The 26,921-nt window shown below is 42.6% G+C and overlaps 3 protein-coding genes across 6 annotated transcripts; 2 read left to right on the forward strand and 1 right to left on the reverse strand.

Moving 5' to 3' along the window:
• Positions 1–112: 112 nt before the first annotated feature.
• On the reverse strand, positions 113–4,758 carry fahd2a (fumarylacetoacetate hydrolase domain containing 2A). 4 transcript variants are annotated; one of them, XM_030059227.1, is made up of 8 exons: positions 4,709–4,758; positions 3,562–3,855; positions 3,074–3,290; positions 2,170–2,229; positions 1,896–2,058; positions 1,553–1,661; positions 622–709; positions 113–303 (listed from the first exon to the last, which is right to left on the reverse strand). In XM_030059227.1, exons 2-8 carry the CDS (start codon positions 3,822–3,824, stop codon positions 241–243), a joined length of 963 nt encoding a protein of 320 aa, XP_029915087.1. In that variant the 5' UTR covers positions 3,825–3,855; positions 4,709–4,758; the 3' UTR covers positions 113–240. The 4 variants fall into 4 exon arrangements, with proteins under 4 accessions (XP_029915087.1, XP_029915088.1, XP_029915085.1 ...); XM_030059228.1 differs by having other exon boundaries at positions 3,562–3,824; positions 4,709–4,756; XM_030059225.1 differs by having other exon boundaries at positions 3,562–3,850; positions 4,709–4,750.
• A 953-nt stretch (positions 4,759–5,711) lies between these two features.
• LOC115365838 (putative aminopeptidase W07G4.4) lies at positions 5,712–15,902 on the forward strand. The gene is made up of 16 exons (XM_030061027.1): positions 5,712–5,829; positions 6,622–6,663; positions 6,773–6,863; positions 8,224–8,372; positions 8,527–8,635; positions 8,732–8,859; positions 8,945–9,044; positions 10,896–10,971; positions 11,134–11,219; positions 12,279–12,383; positions 13,403–13,478; positions 13,588–13,706; positions 13,806–13,889; positions 14,010–14,067; positions 14,895–15,076; positions 15,193–15,902. The coding sequence occupies exons 1-16, from the start codon at positions 5,819–5,821 to the stop codon at positions 15,319–15,321; spliced, it is 1,545 nt and encodes a 514-aa protein (XP_029916887.1). The 5' UTR covers positions 5,712–5,818; the 3' UTR covers positions 15,322–15,902.
• Positions 15,903–16,670: 768 nt separating this feature from the next.
• On the forward strand, positions 16,671–19,656 carry pcna (proliferating cell nuclear antigen). The gene is made up of 6 exons (XM_030060910.1): positions 16,671–17,108; positions 18,109–18,206; positions 18,320–18,387; positions 18,482–18,676; positions 18,816–18,939; positions 19,069–19,656. The coding sequence occupies exons 1-6, from the start codon at positions 16,888–16,890 to the stop codon at positions 19,143–19,145; spliced, it is 783 nt and encodes a 260-aa protein (XP_029916770.1). The 5' UTR covers positions 16,671–16,887; the 3' UTR covers positions 19,146–19,656.
• Positions 19,657–26,921: the final 7,265 nt, after the last annotated feature.

Consider the following 26,921-nt stretch of genomic DNA (forward strand, 5'->3'; position numbering starts at 1 on the left):
CCACGCATTTCCTGCCCTTAAAATCATTGTAAACACATAAAAAATTCAGATTTATAAATAGCTCCATTTGATTTCCATACAGTCAGGCAGAGAAAAAAAGAACATTTCAATATTTATTAAAATAATTCCAGAAAGTGTTTAATAATGTAAAATAATGGATTTGGAATAAGCCTATGCTTGATGAACAGATTATTCCTTCATGGATTGTGAAGGAGTAGTGTCCTTCCAGTTGTCTCAGGGTTAGACCACTTTGTTCAATATAGAGCCCAGCTGGTCTATCTGGCACTCCACCACATCTCCTTTCTGGGGAAAAAAAAACACAAACATTGAAAAAAAATTTTTGACATACTTTAAATAGAACCACTTGCTTTTCCATCTCGCAAAGTACTTCACAGATCTTTAAAGGACTGAAATCCCTGTAATTGCATATGCGACATAGCTGCTCTTTTATGTGCGCTGGAATATGTATAACACTCTTCGCAGCGATTATGTCCCTCCAGAGGAAGGCAAAGTTTAACCTCGGTTTGAGCTGCGGCTAAGGACACTGCACTTGCAAGAAGTGGCTCTACATGACTGAATCATTACGCACTGATCGCTTTTGTCAGTGAAGTATGAAATCACCTTGAGGAAGACGGGTGGCTTTTTGAACACGCCGACACCTGGAGGAGTGCCTGTCAGGAAGACATCTCCGGGAGTTAAGGTCACAAACCTAGCAGAGGAGAAAAAAAAAAGCTGTAGGCCCAAACTCACTGAAAGTTTGTGCAGGGAAGATCAGAACTCAAGAGTGCCTTGCCATTCATATGCAATAAGTGGAAAGCGAACTTAATAGTGCTGATCAAAAAATAAAGCCTCTGTGCACCTGTCATGGCCATGCATAAATACATCATATGCAAACTGAGATTGCATCCGACACTTAGCAACACCAGCTTCCCCAAATGATTGTAATGCATATAAGATCTTTTGAAATGCATCGTAAAGATTTTTTTTGCAAAGGAAATCCATTTCCACCCATTCAGAATGGCTGTTATCATCGCTGCAAGACTCAGGCATTGTTGCCGGCAAGTCAGGCAAGCAAGAGAGAGCGCTTTCAGTCCCTGCAATCTCAAATCAGATCAGAGAACGCTCCAATTAGAAAGGGCGCTTTAGGCCGTCAGGGTGCCAGTCTTGGTGGATTAGTCTTACAGCTGAAGCACATAATTTGCGCTTGTAATTGGGGATAAAAAGGGGCTATTTGCTTGTGCAGTGCTGCTTTTGAGGGTTTGTTTGTGCCACAACTTGATTTGCATAATTTCTTGGTAAGATGAAAACTGTGCTGCTGTGCTGTCTTAGCTCAAATGACAGGGGTGCAAATAAGAGTGCAAACTGCCCTCACTGCACAGTTTTAGTGAATCTGGACCAGAGGGTCAGAAGCCAGGTTGAATTAGTCCTAGACACACATTGTGAAACACATTATTTGAAATATATATGTGACTGTAACATGCAACGCCTGTGCACCACATATGTACAGGGAGGCCATCTTCAGGAGCAGCACCAGTGCCCTAACTGGACTTACTTTGAGACCCAGGCAATCAGTTTCTCTGTTTTGAAGATCATCTGATCAGTGTTGCTGTTCTGCACTGTCTCTCCATTAACTAGGCAGCGAATACCCAGGTTGTGAGGATCTGGAAGTTGAATAAGTCAAGAAACACCCCAGTTAATATTCCTGTTTGCAAAGGAAAACAGAAATGACTAAGAATTTCCCAGTTTGGGATCAATGAAGTAAATCTATCTATCTATCTATCTGTCCTGTGGAACACCTAGCACTGGTTGAAACATGTTGACTTTTTTTAATGTTAAAGCCACAAGCTCAATTTTTCTCTTAATGCTGTAGTTTTTCCATTTCCTCTCCCTCTCACCTTTCACAGCATCAGTGGTTACTAAGGCAGGGCCGAGAGGACAGAAGGTGTCAAATGTTTTTCCTAGCAACCACTGCTTCCCATTGCGCTTCATCTGCCAGTCACGCGCACTGACATCATTCGCCACCGTGAATCCTGCCACGTATGAGAGAGCCTCTTCCTCCTGAGCAGCAAGAGCCGTGGAAAATGGCAGAGAGGCATGGCATGGGTGCTCTATTGGCTTACAAAGTGTGATGTCTGTCACCTTTTAAATCACAGGGTTTTTGATGCTCACCTTGATGTGTTTTCCTCTTCGTCCAATCACAAAGGCCAACTCCACCTCCCAGTCCACCTCCTGCAGTCGGAGAGGAGAGAGTGAGATAAAGCCGAGATCAAAACACACTCACTGAGTCTGTTTGGTGACACCTACCTCTGTGAAACGTATCTGAAAATAGGGACACTGACAGGTCCAAAGTGCCTTATTTCGCGCCTCTGGTTTCTCTAATATAGTGGTTTTCAAAGGGAAGTGCAGGGACCCTTGAGGGGCCTCCAGGGAGCCCTCAGCAAAATGAGGAATAATTTCATTTCACCAGAATTTGACTTCACTACTACAATATTTTTTAAAAAGTTTGTGATTGTTTTTAACATCATGTCATTAACATTATATCACCATTTGGAATCTAATCATCGGTGTTCAAGTATGATATCTCAACAATTTAAAACTTAACACAAACCAAAAATCTCTATTTATATATTTGTGTCTGTTAATTTTCTGTTAAGTACCCCCTTGAAAATGATATGGTTCTAAAAGGATTTATCTAATAAATATCTCTCAATATCAGGGTCTCTAGGCCAACATCACTTCAAGTGGGGGTCTGCAGTTTAATCAGAATCAACATGGCAGTCTGGAACATGAAATTGTTGGAAAATTCCTGCTTTAATACACTGCATAAAAGAGATATCTTAACAAGTCATTTAGTATTGAGTCTTAAAATGTTATTTGACCTAAAACAAGTGAAAAATCAGCTGGTTTCAGGAATTTCCTTGAATCAAGTGGGAGTATGTAACAGAATAAACTGCACTTATCACCACCAATGGCCAGATTTTTCCACTTGTTTAAAGTAAAACATGATTTTTAATAACTCAATACTGGACTAAATGAGTAGTTACAGTATTTGTTGCCACGTACAGGCCCTCACCTGGCTCTCTGCAGGCAGAATGATGTCATCGTAGGGTCCTGTGATGGCGCTGGGGAACTTGCTGAAGATGATGGGCTCCTTGGGGATGGGGGCGTTCTGCTCCAGACAATGGTCACGGTAGTTCATACCCACACACACCACCTTCTCTGGGGCCAGGACAGGAGACAGCAGCTTGATGTCTGAGCGCTGCACCACGCACTGACCAGATGACAAGGCTCTGGGAAGATGAGGGAAGAGGAGGATGTGGGATAATGTCAAGTCATGAGGTCTAGGAGTGGGACGGGAGAATCTGAGACAGTGACCAAGGACAGCATGAAAGTGGAGGAGTGATATAACCAGAAGAAACCACGCTCCAGCTTCTGTGTGTGTGTGTGTGTGTGTGTGTGTGTGTGTGTGTGTGTGTGTGTGTGTGTGTGTGTGTGTGTGTGTGTGTGTGTGTGTGTGTGTGTGTGTGTGTGTGTGTGTGTGTGTGTGTGTGTGTTGGATACCTCTGTGCACACTCCATTCCCTTGTCTCCCAGCTCCAGCAGCTCTCTCATCGTAGAGGGCATGGAGGGGTCAAAGGCCTTCAGGTCCACCACACCCAGCCCCTCACCTTGCTCCACTCCGACTCTCACTGACCCAGGGTCACCATGACGATGAAACTGCACCAGTCGCATCGCTGCACCGCACAAGCCACGCCTCCCCGCGTCCACCGGCAGCCTATGAGAGAATCTCTTCAAGACACACAAGGAGCGAAGAAGAAGTCTCATCTGTTGAGCACAGAGGAGTGAAAGCACTGTGAGGAGGAGAGGAAGGAATGCAGACGAGTGACAGGCGAGCAGAGAAAGAATTACAAACAGAGACAAAGAAATTCTGAGAGTTAGATCAATTTGTCTGAGGTTGTTTCTTGTTGATGGTCACCGGATGCAAAATTCATGTTCATGCCCAGTGTCAAAGGTTTGCACCACAGCCCTGATAAAAAAAATCTATGACTCTTTATAAAGTCTTTCCATACCCACATTAGACCAGTGACCTACAGGTTGCGTTCCTTTCTGGTTTAACAACTCAGAAATTTCTCAAGACATAAACAGGAAACCACACTGAGTTTTGCTGGGCAGATAAAAACAGAAACTAATCATGCAATGAAGGTGCAAAACAAGTTACAAAAAGCATTCTGGTGTATTCGTGTAAAATGGTGTCTTTGTAAAACTGAAGGATACTTTGATATTTCCTGACTCTGCCCAGAGAATAAATCTAATCTCCTGACTTTCCCTTCCTTGAATACACTCCTCAAAAGTTGCCAATATTCCATAAATCCCATGACTCATGCCAACAGTGTTACCTGCCAACATTATTAGTCTGTTAGTCTGATGAGAAGGACAAAGTACAAATTATACAGATATGTGTGCGACCTTGTTATCAGTGTCTGCAATTACTCTACTTAATAATGCATCTGAGTCCACAAATCCACAGACTGCCAAGTATTTCAATGAACACACAGCTTCAAACCCTCATACCTGCTCTGCTTGTCTGCAGCTCGTCTTTATCTTAACCTGCAAAGAGTGTCTTATCTCAAGAAGAACATGACACTAACACGCCATTGCAATCATGAGGAAACTCTGCATTTTAGTGCCCTTTGGACTTGATCACTCACCTCTCCTGCTCTGCACAGACAACACAACTGCAGACAGAGACGTGCACTTCCGGGTTTGTGTTTGTAGTGCATGAAGCCGGCTTTATTAATGGATGACAAGTGAAACCCCGGTTTTAACGACAAAGTGGTGCAGATACTATTTTCTGCCACATTTTTAGAGCAACAATATTTAATTTGCTCAATTATTTGCGTTAATGACATTTTGCGTTTTAGAATCAGTAATAAAAACTACAAATCCCTGCTGTATGACCCTACATCAGCGATGGTGCCTTCAGGTACTGCGGAAAATATTGTAAATACGATTAACCAACAAAGCGGTCATAGGGAAAGCCTAATTTTTTCTCTGCTATGTTGACATGTGACACCTAGAGGGCGGGGAGTGGTACTGCAGCAGCTCCAGCAGCCATTGTTAAATGTCAGTATACGTGATAGTTTATGATACTATTAGTACCTAAATCAGTAGATGGTTTAACATAAAGTTTACATACATTTTCTTTAGTGAGCGTCCAAAGTTGATGCCATATTTGTGTTAATTTGATTTAGAAACTGTATTTATTCATTTATCTATTTACTTATTATGTGTTTATTTGCTGTATGTAATATAAACGTGTGGGATTTTTTTTCGTAAAAACAAATGTCTACATTTCATAAATTATTTAGAAGGATTTAGGAAAACCCCGCGCTTTTCTCCCACAGACAATCTATGGTTTGATCGGGAAGTCAGAGACAAATGAAGACACGACTTGTTGTCTTGTTGCTTTATTTTGTGACTGATTGTTGGTAAACAACACTGTAAATAGAGTCGACTTTGCGTGCCTGATGCACGCTCACTCGTCCTCATTCTGTCTCTGAAGCGTAAAGCATTTTCTAAAACCAACAAATCCATAAAGCAATTATAAAAACAGTCTAAAACGTGTAATTTCCCTCTAGATTTCACTTTGTTGTTTTTTCCCGACTGAAAGGCGTTCATTTTTGGCTTACGAGGAGCACGTGAAGGCAGCAGGAGTGCCACTTGAAAGTCACGTGACCCGGCGGAGGAGCAGGAGCCGTCAGCCGGTTGCCTGCTAACCTTTTCTGTCGAGGAGCCGCCGGAGGAGGAGAAGGGCCACGATGTGCACCAGGCAAGCCTCTCTTTCTGTCCGCTTCTCGTCTCTGATAGATTTACTCATCACATTCCGCCGCTGCCTGTCGTCTTTTGCGTTTTGTGCATGAACGGCGAGACTAAAGAGGAAAATGAAGTGTTTTTTGTTATGATCACTGGTTATTTGCAGGCTTGTGGTCGCTGTAACGTGTTGAGAAAGCGGTGTACTGACTTTGTTTTTCAGCTAGACTTGGATTAACGTTAATTTGTGATAGTCTGTGCTCTCAGTTGTGCAATTAAAGCCAGACGTGCTAAAATCCGCTCCGTCAGCTCCGTCAGGATTCAGTTCCTCTGAGGACTGACGGAGGAATCATTGCAGTGTTTTATTTCGGTTTTCATTTCACTCTGTGGCAAATTTGTCACATGATGACATTGCAGAAATCTAGGTTAATGAACTTTTGCTGCAAAAAATGTGGTTGGAGACAATTGAACTTGTTTAGTTATGTAATATAGTCATCAATCATAAACTGTCATTTGCTTTCCATAAAGAACACATTGGGTACAAAGTGTGATCAGGCTGGAACAGTAAATTAAACAGACAGTTTTGTTTGTTTGTGGAAGACTGACTTGAATACAGGTTTCAAAAGTGTTGCAGGTTCCCAGACTTTGACCCGCTCTCTGTTATCATTAACTCTGACTAAGCAAGAATAAGAAAGGGACTAAGAAGTTGATGCCTCATTCTGTCTGTCCAGGTCATCTGCTTGCTCCATAAGACTGCTGATCAAAGAGGAAATGAGACTTGTTGTTTTTTTCTTTTTCTCTTTCTGTCCAGCGTCCAGCCCATCGAATGGACCTCAAACTACAAAGACCAGAAGTGAGTATCCAGAGAAGTTCTGCGCTTTCTCTCCAGCCACGAGTTAGTCAGCTGTTCGTCGCCATTTTCATCAGATTGTAACACGGTGCATGGTGTTTCTTCTCTGCAGTTTTGATGGCATTGTGTTGGTGACCCAGAGCCATGACACGCTGCCCTCCCAGCTGGAGTCCCTGAAAGCACCGCTGCAGGACTACAGCTCTGTACGTTTCCCTCCTTGTATCTCTCCCAGCCTCTATCATCTAGCCTTGAGCAACACTGAAAGGTGTAATTTTTTCCCCTAATGCCATTAATATCTCTGAAATGTCTAAATCCTTCAGTGTATGAAGTGCCAGTCAGAATCTAAAACACTCTGTTCTGCTGCCGTCACCTTATTGTAGGCTCCCGTTGTTTCCAGAAGTCCATTAAAAACACTTACTCAGACCTAACAAATGTAACCCACTGTTTTAAGTAAGATCTGTATTGTTTTATTTCTAACATTTTCTAATATTTGCGAGAGCACAAAAAATGTTTTCATTCTGCCCAAAATTAATGTGAAGAGACCTTTTCTGTGTGCATATTTCAGTTTGAGTCACACTTTTTCCATGGGCAGTTTTAATGCAGCAACTAAAGACACGGACCAATACTGAAACACACAGGTGTAATGAAAACAAAACAAAACAAAACAAAACTGAGAACCACCCTTCCTTGTATGAATGCAGTGCCAAGTAAATGCCAGTGATGTACTGGCAAGTGCCAAGAAATGCAGGGGAGTGTAATATGAAAACAGTTCTGTAATGATCATGCCCCATGCCTTGTTAATGAGTTGAGATCAGAGGCACTAAAACACATTTTAAAGATGTTAACTGATTTGAGTTTGTTGTTTGAGGCAGAGGACAATAATACTACCTCCATGCCAAAGTGCATATGTGGTGGCTCTTTGTGTTTTTTTTTTAACATGGTTAAAGAAAAAAACAGGGTTAATCGAAAGTAGGTGAATGTCACTGTCAACTTCACATGATCAAACTGATGTGATAGCTGTTCCCCCCGGCTGCACCACACCCCGTGCAGTGCATTTTTCAGGGATACTGCCATATTTTAAATGCAATAATTAGCTGCAAGATGTAGGCATACCAGGAAAATCTGCATTACGTGTGCTGTTCAGCAGGATGTGCTGCATTGGACTAGTCAAGTCAGTTTATTCATACAGCACAATTAAATACAATGAAGCATCACCCGAAGTGCTGCACAATGTCAGACCGGTTTGTACATTAAAATGAAAGCAAGTTACACAACAACAAATGAGAATGAAGACATCGGAACAGAATAAAATAAGGTAGCAGTATGTTTCTGCAAGCCGTTTTTACTATCTAGGCTTTTCAAAACTAAAGGCGCCCGTGAACTCTGTGAGGAAACCTGCAAACCTGCAGTAAAGCTGGCGGTAGTGGCTCCTGACTAGCAAATACACTGGTGGGTTTAACTTGTCATGGGCAATAATGGTGATAGGAGAAAAATAAAAAATGATTTCCCTCTTTTTCACACCCACCCACAAACATTAACAGCACTCGCTCTCTCTCTCTTTAGGTGGACAGCGGTCTCGGGGAAGAAGTGGTGGTCCTGAAGGTCCCTGGTCTCCCTGGCAACCGACTAGTGTTTGCCTCCACCGGCCCTGTAAACCGCGACTACGATGACGTCCGCCGCTTCAGTGACGCAGCAGTCAGTGGCATCAAACGGTCAGTCATGGTGCTGTGGGGGGAAACACGGTTAAAATCTCAAATGTTTACACTGAACATCCATTTAATAGCTTTTTTCCCCCCTCCATATTTCTCATTTTGCAGGGCTGCCCTACATTTCCGTGCTGTTTTGCTCATTTCTGTCTCCTTTCAGGGCCATGAAAGCCGGTATGCAGCGCCCCTTGCTGGTCTGCCCGACTCACCCCAACTATGAGAAGAGCACCCTGGTGGCCGCCCTCGGGGCCCTGCACGCTCTCTACATGGTGAGAAAAGGGCCGCCTTTGTGATTCCTCCTCATCATTCTTTGCACAGAGTGAAAAAAAATTTAATTTCTGTTACAATCTCTACACCCACAAAAGCCCCTGGAGGTGAGGGAGGCGAACATGAAGAACAGCCCGTACAAGGTGTGCGTTCTGGGGCTGTGGGTGCCGCAGGACTCCCAGGGACAAACACTGGTGAATCTGGCCCTCGCTCTGGAGAGTGGGAGGTGAGCAGAACAGTCCTTTCCCTGCAGGAATTTCTCACATTGTCTTGTTGGCTTACTCAAACCCATTGTCATCTGTGTCCCTCAGACTGGCCTGCCGTGATATTGGTGGTTCAGACCCAGAGCGCATGGCTGCTCCCCGCGTGGCCGATTACGTCCAGGACCTCTTCAAGGACAGCCCCGTGCAGGTAGTTTAAACAAAAATGCACCCATTCTACGCCTGCAAAATCACATCTGTCTGTTTTTGGTTTTAGAGGAAAATGTAGAGTCTGTTCATTCCCAGTTTATCAGGGATGTTCAGCGAAAACTGAACTATGGTGAAGATAATTATCACAAGCACATCGGTTTTATTTCATTTGCGCTTTTAGCATTGTTTGCAGGCCTAAAGATAGAAACTGACCAGTAACTATAACCTGATATGGGCATTATGGACTCACATGTTGGTTGTATTATTAAATTATTCGACTTCTCCATGGTTTAGTTTGCATAAAGCAGTGCTCACACTTGACCCTCTAAATTATTAAAACCAAAGCCTGGGATGACATGGTTGATTTCCATGATGTTACACCAGAGCCCCTGAAGTAAATGTTTGTTCAAATAGCTCGCTCTGCCCTCTGTTGAATTCTAAGCAGAATTTTTTTTTGTACCTTGAGTAAAGTAAAAATATATTGAAAAGAATGATTTTTTTTTTCCCCATCCCTACCGTATGTTCTCATTAGAGTCAGGAAAGTGGGCAGAGAAAACAATAAGGGGTGCTTGTTAACAGACTTTGCTTTGAATGGCCCCTATGAGCCTCTTTGGCTTTCTGCAGCAAGTAGAAAGTGGCCTACATCTGATTTTTTTTTTTTTTTAACAGCACTGGGAACAGCAAGAAAACAAACTGAACACGACATTTTCAGTGCTCATTTGTTGTGCTAAATCAGATACACATCTGATTCCTGCTAATCTCTCAACTATGTGAACACTCAGATCAGATTTCATGTTTTTTGTTTGTTTTGTTTTGTTTTGTTTTGTCCTACTGAGAACACCCACATCACAGATGAGGTTTTCATGTCTGTGGAGATTCTCAGTCATCCAGGTCATGATATGCAAGTAAAAAGGTTTTCATATTTAACTAAAACTAAACTTAAAAACTAAAACAAGATGTGAAAAAAATATTTTAGTTCATTGAGCTAAAAATAAAAACAGGACTTTAGAAAAAAAAAAAGAAAGCTAATTGAAATGATATTGTGTTTTTACCAAACTAACTAAAATAAAATAAAACTATACAGAAAATGTGTTTAGTTTTAGTCTTTGTCAGTTTTTGTTAACACAACAACATGAGGAGGTATCTGTGCTGATGTTTATTGAGACTGGGGCGTCAACATGACTGAGTCAGCTGCCTTCACAAAGAGCTGTGTTTGTACTGTAACACCTATTGAAAAAATCCTGAAAAACTTGTCTTATGTTATGCTAATACTGAAACTAATAAAAACTAAACTAAAACTAAACATTGTTAAAGAGTAAAAATGAAACTGAAGTCATTGAGTCATTGAGCCAGTTGCACTTGGGGATGATAATTTGAGAAAGCCAGGTTGGGACTTTAGCCGGGGCACCAGGGAGTGCCCGGCTCTTTGTGACTAATGGCGTGGGATCTTTAATGACCACAGTGAGTCAGGACCTCAGTTTAACATCTCATCTGAAAGACAGCATCTCCAACAGCACAGTGTCCCCGTCACGGCACTGGGGCATTGGGATTTATTAGGATCAGAGGGAAGACTGCCCCCTACTGGCCCACCAACACCACAGCATGGGTTGTTCATCGCCGTGTTTGCTGTAAATGTGTTCTGTCCTGTAAAATCTGTTCACACTGATGTCAGATACTGGCCACATGCCTACAAGATACAAAGATTAATGTGCACAGTCAAAACAAAAATATCAGATCAGAATTGTTTCACTTTCAGCTTCTCTGTGAATGTAGCCTTTGATGGCATTTGAAGCTGGTGTGTGTGTTGAATGTGTGTGTGTGTTACAGTGCCTCTGTTTTCACTCCTCTCCAGGTGGAAGTGGTGAGCGACATTAATGTTCTGGAGAAGGAGTATCCCTGTCTGGCCGCCGTCAACCGCTGTGCCAACAGTAAGATAAACACTTTCAACTCCTCTCTTATGTTTTCCTGAAGTATCAGCAAGACTCCCTAGTTTTCTTGCATCATCATGTTTTTTCAAGAATTCATAAAAATGTTGTTTTGTGAAACAAGTTTGTGCACTTCTGCTTACTCCTGGTTTCTGTCTTGTTTAGCTGTGCCCCGTCACCAGGCCAGAGTTATCAAGCTCCAGTACTGTGGAGAGGGACCGATCCAAAAGACTCTGATGCTGGTGGGAAAGGTGAGACAAACCAATGCTGTAACACCGCAAAAAGGCTTAAGGAATAGTTCACCCTTTTTTAGTCATGATCTATCCATCCTCATATCAGTTGAAGCTTCACTGAAGCTCAAAGGATTATTAAAGGAATATTATTTTTACACCAGGCAAACAGGTTTTACAGCCTGCATATTTCACCTCAAGGTGAAACTGTTGACATGGTGCTCAAGTCCCAGATGGTTGAGGGATTTTAATTCAGGGTAAAAGGGGTCAAAACTTCAGCCTGTAGTTCCTGCTCAAAATACTCCCAAACTATTGAAATAACAGGGCCGTCTTTTTACAGCTCCAGCAAAAGCACAAAATGTCCATCAGATTTCTCCTGACTAGGGATGGGAATCTAGAACCGATTCCAGTTGAGAACCGGTTCCAAATGATCCGATCCATTTATAATCATATGCCTCTGAGCTTTTCTGTTTCTTTTATCGATGCCGGCATTGAGGTTTTTGCTAAGTCTGAGCACAGGAGAAGGGGAGAGATGCTGGCAGTGCCACCATAAAATTGATCAGTAATCACGAAGGGAATTGATATAGAATTAGAGGGATAAGCAGAATCGATAATGGCATTGGCATCAATCAAATTTTATCAATGCCCATCCCTATTCTTAACAGATCGTGCAGCGTAATGCATGTTTTGTAGCCAGACTGAAAATGCTCTGGTCTCTGGCAGAAGACTCAGCTTGTGACTGCTGGGTACACACACCACCGGTATATTGTCAAAAAGAAAAATATAGGAAATAATCAGGTAATTATTGGACATTTGAGCTGCCAGTGAAGTCGTTTAAATACAAAACACTTGTATTATGCAGCATAAGCTACTTTTTTAATGCTTTTTTGGAGCTGTCAAAAACTTTGTAGTTTCAGCTGACATTGGAGTGGGTAGAAATTGACTAAACTTTAATTTCAGGCTGAACTGTTCTTTTAAGGTCCATGCCTCAAATCTCTTTTAAGGTTCATGCCTCAAATTACAACATATCTGTCTGTGACTACAGCTACTTAATGGTTGGCTCTTGTGTTATGTTTCCAGGGCATCACCTACGACACCGGCGGAGCAGACATCAAGGCCGGTGGTGTCATGGCTGGGATGCACAGGGACAAGTGCGGAGCCGCTGCTGTCGCTGGTTTCTTCCAGGTAAACAACTCCCTCCGGACCTGATGTAACAATCTCAGATTTCTCAGATTTCTTAATCCACCCAGTGAATATTTCTTATCCGTCTGTAGACTCGGATGAAATATTCAGGATTTGTGACATGGGTTTGATTCAGTGCTAAGGTGACTCACACATGGTTGCTGATGAGCCATGACCGAAAACTATATAAAATCTGCATTTTTTTAAAAAATATTTTTATCTCTACACAAGAACTCATTGGTCTCAAGCGGAAAGTGTCATCAAGGGCAAATTCAGAACATGAGTCAACCTGGGTTTTTTCAGTTCCTCCTGGACTGCAGGTGTTGTCTCCATACAGAATGTGACAAATATTAAAACTGAAATACATAATGTTTTTTTTTAAATTACTATAATGTCCTGATATCCATGTGTGTGATGGAGTATAGTAAACCAGGCACATTTGCTGTGGCTGGAGAGAGACTCTCCATACTCTGCAGTTGAGAAATTTAAAAAGTATAAATTGGCTTCTCAAATTAAGAGCATGCAGAAAGTTACAGAATTTAGCTTAAAGGCCGACGAGATGCAGATTCAAATGGGGAGGCACATCGCTTTGCCAATAATGAGGCTGAGGAAGGATAAAAACCCCTCGCTTTAATAACCCATAGAATTAATGTATCTGTAAATGTAATTAAATGTCTGCCTTTAATCAAATTTTTTGATGCCAAATATATGCAAAAACATAAACAATGGAATGAAATGCTTTTATATTTTGGGTTATGATGGGGTTAAAGAGTTGTCCTGAACTCCTGAGGCACTTCTAAATTATATTCTTTGAGAATTGAGTGGCGTTCATCGTTCTTCACTACATCATAACAAGATGAAATCCCCTCCAATATGAAACTGCATAATCTGCCTTTAGGTTATACGTTTCCCGTCCTGATAGTAAGATATTTTTCCGATGAGACTTGGATTCGGAGTCAAGGTGCAGTGACTTGTCTACGACGCTGGCGTGACTGACGTAATCTCCCTCCTCTGCTGTCTAGATCGTCGCCAAGCTGAAGCCAAAGCATCTCAAGGTTGTTGGCTCCATGGCGATGGTGAGGAACAGCGTGGGTGCAGGTCAGTATAATCCACATTCATGTTGTCTATTTCTGTTTGTCCTCCTCTCAGTGGGAGTGTGTACCATTGCTCCTCATGTCACTTTATTGACGTGTGTGTGTGTTTTCAGATTGCTACGTGGCTGATGAGCTGGTGGTTTCCCGTGCGGGTCGCAGAGTGAGAGTTGGGAACACCGACGCCGAGGGACGCATGGTTATGGTCGACCTGCTCTGTGAAATGAAGGAGCAGGTCAGAAAATCCCCTTATGTTTCCCTCTGCACTCGTTTATACATAACTCCCATTTTCTTCTTCTTCTTTTCATCATCATCATCTCGTCTGTCTCTGCAGGCAGTACGTGAGGTTTCTCCACAACTGTTCACGATTGCTACTCTGACCGGACACGCCATCAGGGCCATGGGACCCAACTACTCTGTGAGTCCTGCTGCAGCAAAACGCCTCTGCAGCTTACTCACACATGATATGTTTGAGCATTACAGTTTCAGTACTGCAGATCTTGTTTGTACTCAGTTTCGGTTTTGATTCTTTCGGTAGATCATCATGGATAACGGTCCGGCCCATCGCGCTCACAATGCCTCTCAGTGGCAGAAAGGTGAGAAAACACACCAGTCAAGGCAGCAAAGCAACATGAGCACAATCACCTGTTTTCCTTTTTATAAATAACTATTCTGTGTAACTCCTCTGAAAAATAAATCCAAATGCAAATATGCACTCAATTTACAAATGTGTACAGAAAGATTTATAGACCGTACATCACCGTCAGATCTGTAAACTGTGCCCTCGAGGTATGAATCTTTACGCTCAGGTTTCAATTAGAGACTGAAAAGCTCAATGCACAGAGCTATACGAATTACATATGTTATAATGTTAGCCTTAAATCAGTCTCAGAACCCATTAGCTGCTATCTGATGATGATTTAGCCTGGAGAGTTTCTCAGGTTTTCCAATATAGCGGGAAACAAGCCGGAAACTGTCTTCAGCTCTTTTATTACACAAGTCGAGCATTTCTCCACACAGCACACAAACATTAACACTTTCTGTAGGTGTTTTTGGGTGCAAACGACATTTCGACCAATGTGCTCTGCCTCCGTTGCTCCCAAGACGGACTGTTTACCTTCATAAACCCACTCAGACAACAACCAGCAACTATTCAGACTATATAAATATATACAGAATCTGTTATAGAGGTAAGCCTTAAATACAGGTTTTGATTTGAATTGCGCCACACCAATAAGGTCCATTCTCTTTGCAGGAAAAGGTCATTTGAGCTCATGGACTGGCAATCTGTGTGTATGAGATTTGTAAACAGAGTGCACAGATTTGTACGAGTTTAGTTTTGGTACCCTGCGACATCAGAAGACAACAGAAGAATTTTGATTCGTTTAATAACATCCGATCTCTCTCTCTGTGTCCTGTATAGCTGGCGAGGTGCTTGGAGATGTGTTTGAGGTGTCCAGCATCCGGCGTGAGGACTATGAATTCCACAAGGGGAAGTCTGAGTATGAGGACATCCTCCAGTGCAACAACCTGCCGTCCTCGGCTACCCCTCGAGGACATCAGACCCCAGCGGCTTTCCTCATCATGGCCTCGGGGCTCGACAAGGTACGCAGACACTCTCAAAGCAACATATTATTTATTGGTGCGCAGGCAAAAGTGCAGAGCATAATCTCTAAAACTGCATCCTGCTCTTTGTTTTCCTCTCCGTGTTTCTGATCCAGTACGGCGTGGATTCTGACGTGCCTCTGCCCTACTCCCACGTCGACATCGCCGGCTCCAGCGGCCCTTTCCCCGGCGTGCCAACAGGAGCCCCTATCCTCGCCATGGCAACCAACTACATCCTGTCTTAACTCTCTGACCAGACACTTAATCTCCACATACACAAAGCCTATGTAGAATGGTTTATCCTCTGCACTCAGCCCCAACAGAGATTGCACAGCCGTCCAAACATGAGTAACATCGTGCTCGACACACACAGAGCAAAACGTGTGACGTATTGTGTCCCAGCATTCCTGAATACCTCAGATCTGTTCTTTAAGATTGTTAATTCTATGGATTTTTTTCTTTTCTCAGATCCTGCAGTGTCCGTCCTTTACACGCCAAGCGTCACATGTCCCTGATATTAAACTGAAGTGGCCTGTAATAATATACTCAGGGTTGAAATAGCAGAATAAGAGATACCATCCTTTTTTTATGTGTGTGTGCGTGTAAAACTGAGGACATGGTTGTGTGACAAATGCTGCCTGCCAGTCAGATCAAGCACTCCTCACTCAACAGTATAACAAAATTAAAACGTCACTTTTTGTCTTTTTCCTAGTGTAACATCTTTTTGCAGACCTTTACATAGGCTATATATTATTAAAGGGAAGAGAATAGGTGGTTGGGTCCTTTTGCCTGTCAAAGAAAAACAAATAAAAGATATGATTACAAAGCTGTGTTTTTCATTTTTGAAGTTGTCATACTTAAATGTTTCTGTCCTGCAAACATTTGCTCCATTGTGTTTATGTAGGCTAACTTGAACCAGCAGTTCAAAAGATTTTGCATATAAAATGGTACATTTTTTTGGTTCTTCTGAACCAACCATAAAAAAGCAACACTAACTATTGTCAATTGTGAATTTGATACCCAAACAGCCTTTTTTCAAGATATATTATAACATATTGACTGTAAGACTTGATTTAATGACATTTAAACAGAGCGAAATCAAAGTGTTCATTTCTGAAAACACAAAGGTGCATTTTTGACCCCGAAACAACTCAATGGTGTCAATCTGCAAGCTTTAAAGTTAGATTTAATAGGTGTACGTACGGTTTTTAACGGCAGAATGACCAGTGATACTCGTTAAATGATAAAATGTAAGCAAAAGTAGATCTAAACCTATATGGAATTAGATAGAATATTGTTTTTTCTACAATTCAGTGCCTAATTTGTTGTCATTTTAAAGACTCTGTAAGGACTTGAGGTTACAAAATATGATTTAAGACATAATAAAAAATCTACAGGGTCTGATTTATTCACCTTCATCACAAATATTGTCAAAAAGCCTTATAAAATTGTGCAATAACAGTTTATTAACACCGCCACAACCACAATGGCGAAAATATGAGGTCACTTTCACCACGTGGGCGGCGCTTACGAGGAAGCGGATATGACGTAAGGACGCTGAGTTATTAAAATCTGACGTTAGCGCGCGCTTACTGAGCATATCCTCTTCCTTCTGCAGTGAGTGGCAGTAGTGTCGCACTTTGCTTAGCTTCCAATACAAAGCCTGCACTTTTACAGCAACTTTTCCTCTAGCTGATCTTTCTACTGCAGGCGCCTCTGCCTTTTTTAGAAGACACCAGACTCGAGAGCAAGCTTATTTGTCATTTTTTTTTTGGTTTCTCCTCTTTTGAACCGACGCACCACTCGCCACCATGTTTGAGGCTCGCTTGGTCCAGGGCTCCATCCTGAAGAAGGTGCTGGAGGCGCTGAAGGACCTGATCACGGAGGCGTGCTGGGATGTCAGCTCGTCCGGCATCTCCCTGCAGAGCATGGACTCGTCTCACGTCTCCCTGGTGCAGCTCACCCTGCGGAGCGACGGCTTCGACTCGTACCGCTGCGACAGAAACCTGGCCATGGGGGTCAACCTCAGCAGGTGGGGGGTCAACACCTTCAGCACACACGACACTAGTGTGGATTTTACTAAAAAACCATCAGAAAGTGGCAGGTTAATGCAGTGTGAGCTCTTGAAATCGCACGAATAAGTCAGCTAGCCTGTTAGCCGGCTGTCAGGTGTCATTTCTCATCACGGCAAAGTTTGCACCACTTAGCAAGCGACTTATTCAAGCCGAAGTAAACTCGCCTGGTGTTTGATTTAATTCTGTCTCACCATAAAACTGCACACATACAAGGCGTGTTATCCTCATTATTGTGTCTGTTTATGAAAGCCTGCACAGAAGTGGCCATCTTGCTGGTGCTTTGCCCGGGCTTGCCTCTCGCCTATACTCTCCAGTGGCCAAAGGTGGCGTCAGGTTTACTGTTTACTCGGTTGCCGGTGTTTTCAACCTGGTGTTTTGTTTGTGAACCGGTCGTTAACACATATTATTTTGTTAAACGTGATGGCACCTGTGTTTAACGGGTCTTTGTTGCAGTCAGTGGCGCTTTACATCACGCTGCTACGTCATTTGAGCGCCAAACTCACTGCGCCGAGCTTGGCGGGAACTGTTCTTTAACCCGGGAACTTCCACTTCCGTTTGCCTGCTGTCTTTGTATGCCAGAACCATAGACTGTGTATACTTGTATATGTCATTTTTATACAGTCTGTAGCCAGAGCTAACTATCATTTTGGTCATTTGTTTCCTTAAATGAAAGTTGATGTCTCGGCATTGCTGGGCTCATTCATTATGCTCAGCTGATCTGTTTTAGACTTATTGTTAATGTAAGGTGGAGCAGGGGCTGAGTTCAGTCATAGACTAAATATGCACATGAATATTACATCTCTTCCTGGACAGCTCCCCAGGCTTAATATTTTCTTGTTATACACTCATTTGTTAACAGCACTCTAAATCTCAATAGAGCTTTTTTTTTTTTTTTTTTTTTTTTTCATCTGTCTTGTAGTGCAGTTTTGATTCGTTTTTCCTGTCTCTCCTGTACAGTATGTCAAAAATCCTCAAGTGTGCAGGCAACGAAGACATCATCACCCTCAGAGCAGAAGACAATGCAGACACACTCGCCCTTGTGTTTGAGACACTCAGTGAGTTCAGAACCAGTTTGCTGCTGTTTTTTAGACGATAATTTATATATCAGCACATCATATTGACAAGATCCATGTTTGTTTTGTATGTTGACCTCCCTTTACTCTTTCAGACCAAGAGAAAGTCTCAGATTATGAGATGAAATTAATGGACTTGGATGTTGAGCAGCTGGGTATTCCAGTAAGTACTCTTTGACCTCTGCCTCTGTTTTTTGACCCAGTATACCCTTCATACACTCGTGTTTCTGATCCGAGCCATCTGTCTGTCCATCCAGGAGCAGGAATACAGCTGTGTGGTGAAGATGCCCTCTGGGGAGTTTGCCCGTATCTGCCGTGACCTGTCCCAGATCGGCGACGCCGTCATGATCTCCTGCGCCAAGGACGGCGTCAAGTTCTCTGCCACCGGAGAGCTGGGCACCGGAAACATCAAGCTGTCACAGACCAGCAATGTCGACAAAGAGGATGAGGCAGTGAGTATGAATTTTAAATCAAACATAGAACTGTGAGTGTTTAACTCATTCTGAAAAGCAAGGATGGTGTTTTATGTAGGTTGCTTTTGTGGTAACAAGTCATGTTTAACCTTCTCCTCTGCTACCATTTTCTCTTCAGGTAACTATTGAGATGAACGAGCCCGTCCAGCTGATCTTTGCCCTCAACTACCTGAACTTCTTCACTAAGGCTACACCACTGTCCAAGACTGTCATCCTCAGCATGTCTGCAGATATTCCCCTTGGTAAATTGACCCTCTCCATGTTTACTTCATTTTTCTAGGCGGTTTTACAGAAAAGACTATTACTATTGATAGTACTTGATAAACAAAGATTCTGTCATGCCCCTAACTTTATACTGTTTGTTTTTCTAGTGGTGGAGTACAAGATTGCTGATATGGGACATGTCAAATACTACTTGGCACCCAAGATTGACGAGGAGGCTTCCTAAATCTCGTTTACAGTTACCCAAAGAGGGAGAATGGAGGAAAGCAGGCGATGAGGACTTGTCATGAGTGACGAAAGGGCAGAAGTGATATCAACATGGTCTTTTGTGATATTTAATCTTTGTCTGTGAGCAGATATTTGACAAGAGTGAGGTGCATTGTCAGCTTTTATATCCAGACCAGTGTCGCTATTATGAATTATGGCAGTCTTCAAATTTTCTGATTTGTAATCGAGCTTCTGTGACTCGACTCAGGAGTGAAGTGTGCTCATGAAGCCTGGTTGTTACAGTGCTCGGTTCAGATAGCACTAGAGGCAAAGTCAGCACTTGTTCACCACGCCTTTTTGTGTTTCTCCAATTCTACCTTTTTGGGTTTTCAAATTTCAAGTAATCCTTTCCTACTTGTAGATATGCGTCTGTAAATACTTTCTATGGTGTCATGCTGTCAGCCAACCCCAATATTTTTTTGTATTCAAAATCCAAATAATGAACAATTAAAGTTGTTTCCAAAACTGTTTTTCTGTCATTTGTATCTCATCTGTGGAACTGAAAGTTGCTATATGCAGTTGTCAACAGTGTGAAGCATCAGCAGCTTCCATTTTAGTCAAATAACTGAGGCCCATATGTAGAAAGTCTTACTATAAGAATAAGATGCATCAATTTTAAGCAGGCAATGAAATGGCCTGAGACATAATGACTTACAGTGTCTGTTAAAGCTGAAATATAAAGGCCTTTTATTCTTCGAACTTCAGACTAAAACTCCTCTGCTTGCAACTCGAGTCCCTTTAAGCTAAAAGGACTTGAGTTGCAAGCAGAGGAGTTATCCGCTACAGCCACTAGGTGGTGCTCTTTGGCTTTATTTCAGTTAATGCTTTCATTGTAGCATGTGAACCTGCACCCTCTGGTCAGGCCATTATTCAAGTCATTCACTATTTAAATTTCTGTTTAACTGAGAAAATGAGAAATGGGTGTGTTTTTCTTGTTGCTCAGAATGTAAAGCAGTGAGTTACTCAAGTTAATCTTATAAATTATACATTTCCATTTGACTTCTATAGCTATTCTTACACATCATCTGGAATTCAGTGTTTTCAGAATGTTTTTCATTTTGGCTAAGGAGTTACTAAACCAAAGATTTTTTGGTGAGTAATCCTGTGAGTCCACCTGCCGCAGCTCTGAACGGTTACATCACAGGAGTCATGAGTTCAGAGACGTGCAGCCTCAGAGCTTTAGGCCTGTGCTTTATGCAGGTCAGTGGGCAAACTCAGTAAAACACATTCAAAGACTTGGTCCACTTGCATCACTCAGCTGACACACGGCCAGTAATTATAATTAAGAAGCAGCGGCTTGTGTGTGCCCAGTTGACGTGCGTTCTGCTGTAGTTCAGTAAGTAGCCCGTGGCCAGTCAGTCTGGGATTTGCAGAGCCTTAATCTGATTGGCAGCCACATCTGGCACTCGGTCAGGACTCCCCTACTGTACGCCGACCAGAGGACAAACATGTCTGTAGTGGCAAAGAAACTGTACCTGCTGCAGCAAAGCATCCCCTCCCCCAGCTTGAATCTGTTCTACCATGCTGCTTCTTTCTGTGTTGTATTAATTATTGCTGCATCTGATGCCCTCCTCTGTGCTTTGTGTAGGTACTGATGTTACGGCTATAACCACACTTCTATTTGTCCTTCATTTTAATCCCTCATCCCCATCAAAAGCCATTTCGCCATTTCCTGGGCCATGTCCCTGGATATGTGAATTTGACCTGCATTCACCCGCCTGGTCAAATGAAGACTCCAAAACAGCCCAAAGCAGGACGGCATAGGCAGAGCAGATTATAACCTCGCATTAGATTGCCTGCCAGTGTAATCTCAGACTCCTGGGATATCAAAACTCATCTGCTGAAAAGGCTGAACTCCAATGAGCTTGTACCCGTTCAGCTGGAAATTATTTTTTTTTTTGTTTTGCTTTATCAGAGGATTTATTTCTATCAAATGTCTCTTATAAATACATTTCATAACTGCTAATACCTGAATGTATGTACTTTAAAATGGTTTTAATCCTGACTATCTGCCACCTGTTTCCTGCTGTATAATGAAGAGTGAAAAGCAGTTTGGTCCATTATGGCTTTTTTCTCCATGAAGCAGTATACTGTAGCCTTGTGTTAACCTGAGAGGGCCACTGGGATGGAGGACGGGGGAGGGGGAGGGTGAAGACAGTCATCTGTGCAAGTGACAGATAAAGCAAAGCGATGGCTTAGCCATTTAAGGCGCCTCAATATTTAATTAACTACTGCCATTCAGGTTAAGAATAATTAGTTCCCAGAAAAAAAGCAGAGAAGGTTCAACCTGATTTTTCCACTTTGGAATTGGCCACAGTTTTAGCCTACAAAACAGCGTATCAGACATCCTTCACAATGCCAAAATAACATCTTGTTCACAATATATTTTATTAATGCTTAGAGCAGCGTTAGACACATCCAGGTCAGTCGCAAAAAACATCTTTTTTCTGTTATCGGTGCTATTAGCACAAGCTTCTGTTCTGTGAACTGTAGAGTCTTACAGCACTTACACTGTCCTTTGTAAAGGTGGCTGGTAATTCTGTATGGGATGGACCATTCAGAGGCATAAAATTCATGGATTCATCCATTCATTGATGTATTGAACATATTAATTGACTATTTGGTATCTCATTGAAAACCTCCACACTAGCCCTGAAGTCTAATGCAACCTTGTGTTGGATTGAATTATTATTTCTTCCATATTTCTAACCTGACCTGGTATAGAAACATATATTTTAACAAAATGGATTACATTCACACCTTTTTCCAAAATGCAAAAAATTACCAGCTTCTCAACAGTGCAGGTGTTTATTTGTTATAGCAAGAATTTTGTAAACCCTAGACATGCTGGTTTCTCTCCCATAGCTTGGTACACACTGGGTCCTGGGTCAGCATCATAACCCACAATCCCTCTGCCAGCAGGCCATCTTCCTCATGCATCACTGCTTGCATGAAAATAATCATTTGTCCAGATGTTTAATAGATGCAAGCATTTATTTCCTAAACTGAGAAAACACTCAGGCTTCTGAAATGGTCAAGCTGTGATTTAAGATCAGGGATTAGGAGTCTAATGTGTGTTTTTGACGTTACAATGTAATTGTTATGTATGTGCTGCAGTGGTAGACAGACCTGGGTGTAGCCTGCTGCATCCTGGTGAACCTGATCTCCATCCTATTATACTGTCATGAGGCTGCATCCCTGCAACCCCCTTCTCTCTCTCTCTCTCTCTCTCTCTCTCTCTCTCTCTCTCTCTCTCTCTCTCCCTCTCTCTCTCTCTCTCCCTCTCACTCTCTCTCACTCTCTCTGGCCTTTAAATTACTTTCTGGAGGCAGGGGATTTTGGCCAGAGAGATAAGGGGAATGGGGATGAAACATTCTCTCTGGCTGTCTATCTCTATCTTTCTCCTTGAGGCAGGGGGAGTCGAGCGAGCGCGGTGCATTTATACAGCGAGAGGAAGAGCAGGTTGTTCTTGCTCATCCCTTGGGTCAGCGAGGCTGAGGAGCCCAGAGACACAGGGACATCTCTCAGACACATTTCAAACCGTGAAAGTACCACCATCAGCCTGAGTAAAAAAAAAAAAAACCTCATGAACGTCTAATGTTATTCACATGTAAAAGTGTGCTTGTTTGCCCAAAGGACGCTGCACGTGCACACAGAAAAGACTCTTAGATCACCACCATATTCAGACTCTTCATGTGTGTGTCTGTGTCTGTTTGAGAGTGTGTGTGTGTGTGTGTGTGTGTGTGTGTGTGTGTGTGTGTGTGTGTGTGTGTGTCCTCCAGGGTCGATCCCAACACTCAGACCTGACACTCCCTTACATAAGCCCTTAGTGCGCTCCCACCACAAGAGCAAGATCCATAGATTATTGATGCCGGCACTAAGCACATGGCAGGGACACACAGTACCAGTCACACACAGTGCACGTGCTGCTTCACCTGCTTCTCTGTGTGAAATGCAAAACACTGTCAAATGGAGGGTTTTAACTCCAAAATAGTACACCTCCATTTTGAAACAATGCCAGTACCTGAAATGACTCAGGCACAATTTGAACATTTCAAAAAAAGTGATCCTGTCCTCATAAAATTTGCTTTTTTGAAAGCAAATGTCTTCAGGCATCTGCAAAATTAATACCAAGCCATAATGTGTTTGACTTTAATTCAAGCACTAGAGTTTGCTTGGGAAGGTGGGGAGCTTGTTTGGGAAAGAAAGTCTGTAAATATTTTGAGTGTGTTAACATCTTTTGCAAGGATTTTTAATACAGTCTGATGCAGATAATGATGCAGCAAAACTGACACTGTTTTTTTTCTGTGAAACTAATTGTAAAGCTTTATTTATGTTAATTGTGCTTCTGTTTTGACCAGGACTCCATGGATGAAGAGATCGTGCATCTCAACGGGAAACTTCTGGCTAAATAAAGGAAGAAAAAAACAAACATTGGGATTCCCTCTCCAAACACTCCACACCTTGGTTAGGGTGCACGACACCGGACTCAGAGCTCTCTCCCAGCATCCTCATCCTCCATTCATCTCACCTTCTGTGATGTTGCTGTGATGTTACACAGCACACCTCACAGCTGACACGTATGTGTTCGGGCTATGCTACGCATGCTGAAGTCAAACCCGCGTGGATTAGCATATTAATGGGATGTCCTCTCTGTCCCTGTTTTCTGTCACTCAGATTTCACAGCAGCGAGCGGGAAATGTTGCGGACGGGGAATAAGGCAGAGGGGAGTGATGACGGATGGAGGGAAGCGGCAGTGAAGTGTGTGTAGTGGCCTGGCAGTCAGATGTGAGTATAAATATAAGCATGAAGTGACTTAAGTGGTAAAGGCCAGGGAATTTAAAACTTTTTAAGGTCCAGATCCCCAAGTTGAGTTTCATTAACCCTTGGAACTCTTGATTTTCCCATAAATTTCCTCTTTAGTGGCTTAAAAGTTAGAAAAACTTTTTTTTTCCATATTGTATTACAATATCACATACATGCTCTGTAACACTTCACTGAAGTTATATCACATTTATATTGGATGAGATATCATTCATAAAATATCATTGTTTTATGGCTGCAACATTACATCAAATAGAAAATATTTAAATGACTTGTGCATTATACATATTTGCTTGCAATTCAGCAGAATATATAATATTTGACATCTTTGGAAACTTTTAGATGTCCACTACTATTTAAATGAGGTTCTGTGGGTTTGAGCATTTGTAATGATGAACCCACTGAGGCGACTGGCAGGATTAAAGAGATTTTAAACCACTGATTCCCAGTTGAAGGGATTTTGCCCCGCTGAGACCCTGATATGAAAAGACATTTTAGTTTGTGTTCAGTGTTAAATTGTTTTTGTAACATATTTGAACACATTCAAATACACAGAGTGAGTGGTGATATTTTAATGGTAAAATAAACACTTAGACCGTACCTTTTATTGTTATCACATTTTTCTTGAGTTAAATTACAATGAAACTTCACTATTTGTCATTTTGCTGAGGACCCACTAGAAGACCCTCAAGACCCCTGAGGGTCCATGAACCCCACTACCACCTGAAGTGATTATAAAACAAAGAAAAAACGAAGCTCACTGATGTTATACACATACACTCATACACACTTTTCATCATGTTTCAGCATGTCCCCAGTGCTCAGCTGTGCTGCTCCTATAAGCCCGGCTCTTCTTCTTCTTCTTCTCTCCTCTCCAGTTTGACTTCCTGCACTTTGTTCTCCATCACAGTTCGATCTTTGTCCCTCATTCTGTCCAGGGATCCCTCGCTTCGCTACTTAGCAACTGTTTCCACGGCTACAAAGTTGCTCCTTTTCTCACCCCCCCACCCCCACCCCTCCACCCGCCTCCACAACAAGTCGCTGATGTCCCTCTGTTCCATTGTGTCCACTTCCTGCAGCAACAAGCCAATGAAGCACAAGGATTAACCGCATCCTCTGCTGAAGGTCGGCCGCTGTCAGACGGCGGGCCTCCGGCTGCCTTTTTGTAACCTGAATTTACACCAACAGGATACCGAGCTATCTGACACACATATTGAAAACAGCTTTGATCAATCGCCTGTATTGTGTGTGTCGAGCTCAGCTGGGCGCCTTGTCTAACCGTATCATACAGCGTTCCTCTGGGCCGAAAAAAAGGCTGTTATCTTGAAGCCCTTGCTGCTTTTATTGGTCAGAGGAGAGCTGTGGAAAGTCTATTGATGAATGTGACATCCCCTCCTATACGGGTGCACACACACTCGCACACACTCTTACACGTGCACACACACACGTAAACATCAGCTCACCTCATGGTTTCCATTGTATCACACAGCAGACATCAGTGTCCACGTGCTGCAGTTCATACACAAAAAAGGCCTACACGCACACATACACAAACACACACACACACACACACACTCTACGCTTTTCCTTTTCACTGTTTACAGGGTTGTGTTGTCCTCACCCTGGTTGTCAGTGTTTACTGTGAAACTTCTCTGGACATCTGGGCACGGCTGTCACCAAGACAAATTCCAGTCCATTTTCGGCACTTGGCAAATAAAAGAGTGCATGATTGTGATTCACCATTCACGTACGTACGCGCGCTGCAGAGAAATAGAACAATCAGTGCTCGGTGATTTCAAGTCAGCCAAAAATAACGTCTGTATAAAGACAAATAGGGATAAGAAAATAATATACGGCTGCCGGCTACATTCAGACATGAATGCAAATGTTGGAGCCACGGAAAAGTCTATTTATATCACCTCTAAAAATAGACATTCTTCTCCATAGAAACATGAAATCCTTCAGAGTGGGGAATTACTCTCAAGCTACCGCTACTGTGTGTGTCTGTGACTGTGTGTGCATGCATGCGCACCTGAATGTGTGGGTATGTGCATGTGGGGGGGCTTATTTTGTCTGTGGCTCCAAAGGGGGGAAAAACAAGGTGAGAGCAAATTAGCAGCTGTATCATCCTGGCTGCAGGGTCTTCTCTTGAGGAATCTCCATTCTCTGTCTCTCAGCCTGCAGAAGACATGATTTCACAGCTCTTTGATGATCGCCCCTCCCGTTCTCTCTCCCACAGTGGTGCAAGCCGACAGCCACGGTGTGGATTCATACTCATTAGTATACAGCAGCAAAAGGGGGAAGTGTTTGAATCCACGGCTAATCTGTTGGGGGGGAGGGTGTTGTCTGGCTGATGTGACAAATAACATCAAAACACCACTTCCAGCAGCTCATTTTACCTCCTCCACTCAACAAAAATGGTCACCCATTATGGAGCACCCACAGTGTGAGAGGGAACCCCAGGTTGAGCGCTTGGAAAACATCCTCTCTAACAGGATGTCAATGGCTTTTTGTTGACGTTTTTTAACTGATTTTGTTTTCCAGCGCTCCATTAAGGTGGGGTGTGAAATCTGGCTTACCGATTAGCTCGGTGGTGAGGCCTGGAGCTTGTGAGAAAGCAGAAGAGCATCACTCTGCCGCAACAGCGCTTCACGCTGCCTGAAGTCTCACTCAACAGTAGTAATTTGCTTTGTTGATTTTCAGTTTGAACACGTTGATAAAGATGAGCGTGGAGAATTACAGTGGCTTGCTCACTGGATATCATGTTGATCATTGACCCTGAAATGCATTTCGCAGTGAGAACTGGTTATATGAATCATTTCCCAGGTGAAAGGCCATAGAGATGCATTGAAAAAAATTAAGATTGAATCAATACCAATTGAAACAAATGGATTTATATAGCAGTCCATGT

This window comes from Myripristis murdjan, chromosome 9 (assembly GCF_902150065.1).
Source record: "Myripristis murdjan chromosome 9, fMyrMur1.1, whole genome shotgun sequence".
In the NCBI taxonomy this organism is placed as follows: domain Eukaryota; kingdom Metazoa; phylum Chordata; class Actinopteri; order Holocentriformes; family Holocentridae; genus Myripristis; species Myripristis murdjan.

Bases quoted from the DNA above. Each gene is read 5' to 3' on its own strand.
- pcna (XM_030060910.1), top strand. From the start codon at position 16,888: ATGTTTGAGGCTCGCTTGGTCCAGGGCTCCATCCTGAAGAAGGTGCTG. The intron at 17,109-18,108 runs GTGGGGGGTCAA...TCTCCTGTACAG, and splicing joins ATGGGGGTCAACCTCAGCAG to TATGTCAAAAATCCTCAAGT. The intron at 18,940-19,068 runs GTAAATTGACCC...TTGTTTTTCTAG, and splicing joins GTCTGCAGATATTCCCCTTG to TGGTGGAGTACAAGATTGCT.
- fahd2a (XM_030059227.1), bottom strand. From the start codon at position 3,824: ATGAGACTTCTTCTTCGCTCCTTGTGTGTCTTGAAGAGATTCTCTCAT. The intron at 3,291-3,561 runs GTATCCAACACA...TCATCTTCCCAG, and splicing joins GGAATGGAGTGTGCACAGAG to AGCCTTGTCATCTGGTCAGT. The intron at 304-621 runs GTGATTTCATAC...TTTTTTCCCCAG, and splicing joins AGCCACCCGTCTTCCTCAAG to AAAGGAGATGTGGTGGAGTG.
- LOC115365838 (XM_030061027.1), top strand. The intron at 6,664-6,772 runs GTGAGTATCCAG...TCTTCTCTGCAG, and splicing joins TCAAACTACAAAGACCAGAA to TTTTGATGGCATTGTGTTGG. The intron at 13,890-14,009 runs GTGAGTCCTGCT...TTCTTTCGGTAG, and splicing joins CCATGGGACCCAACTACTCT to ATCATCATGGATAACGGTCC.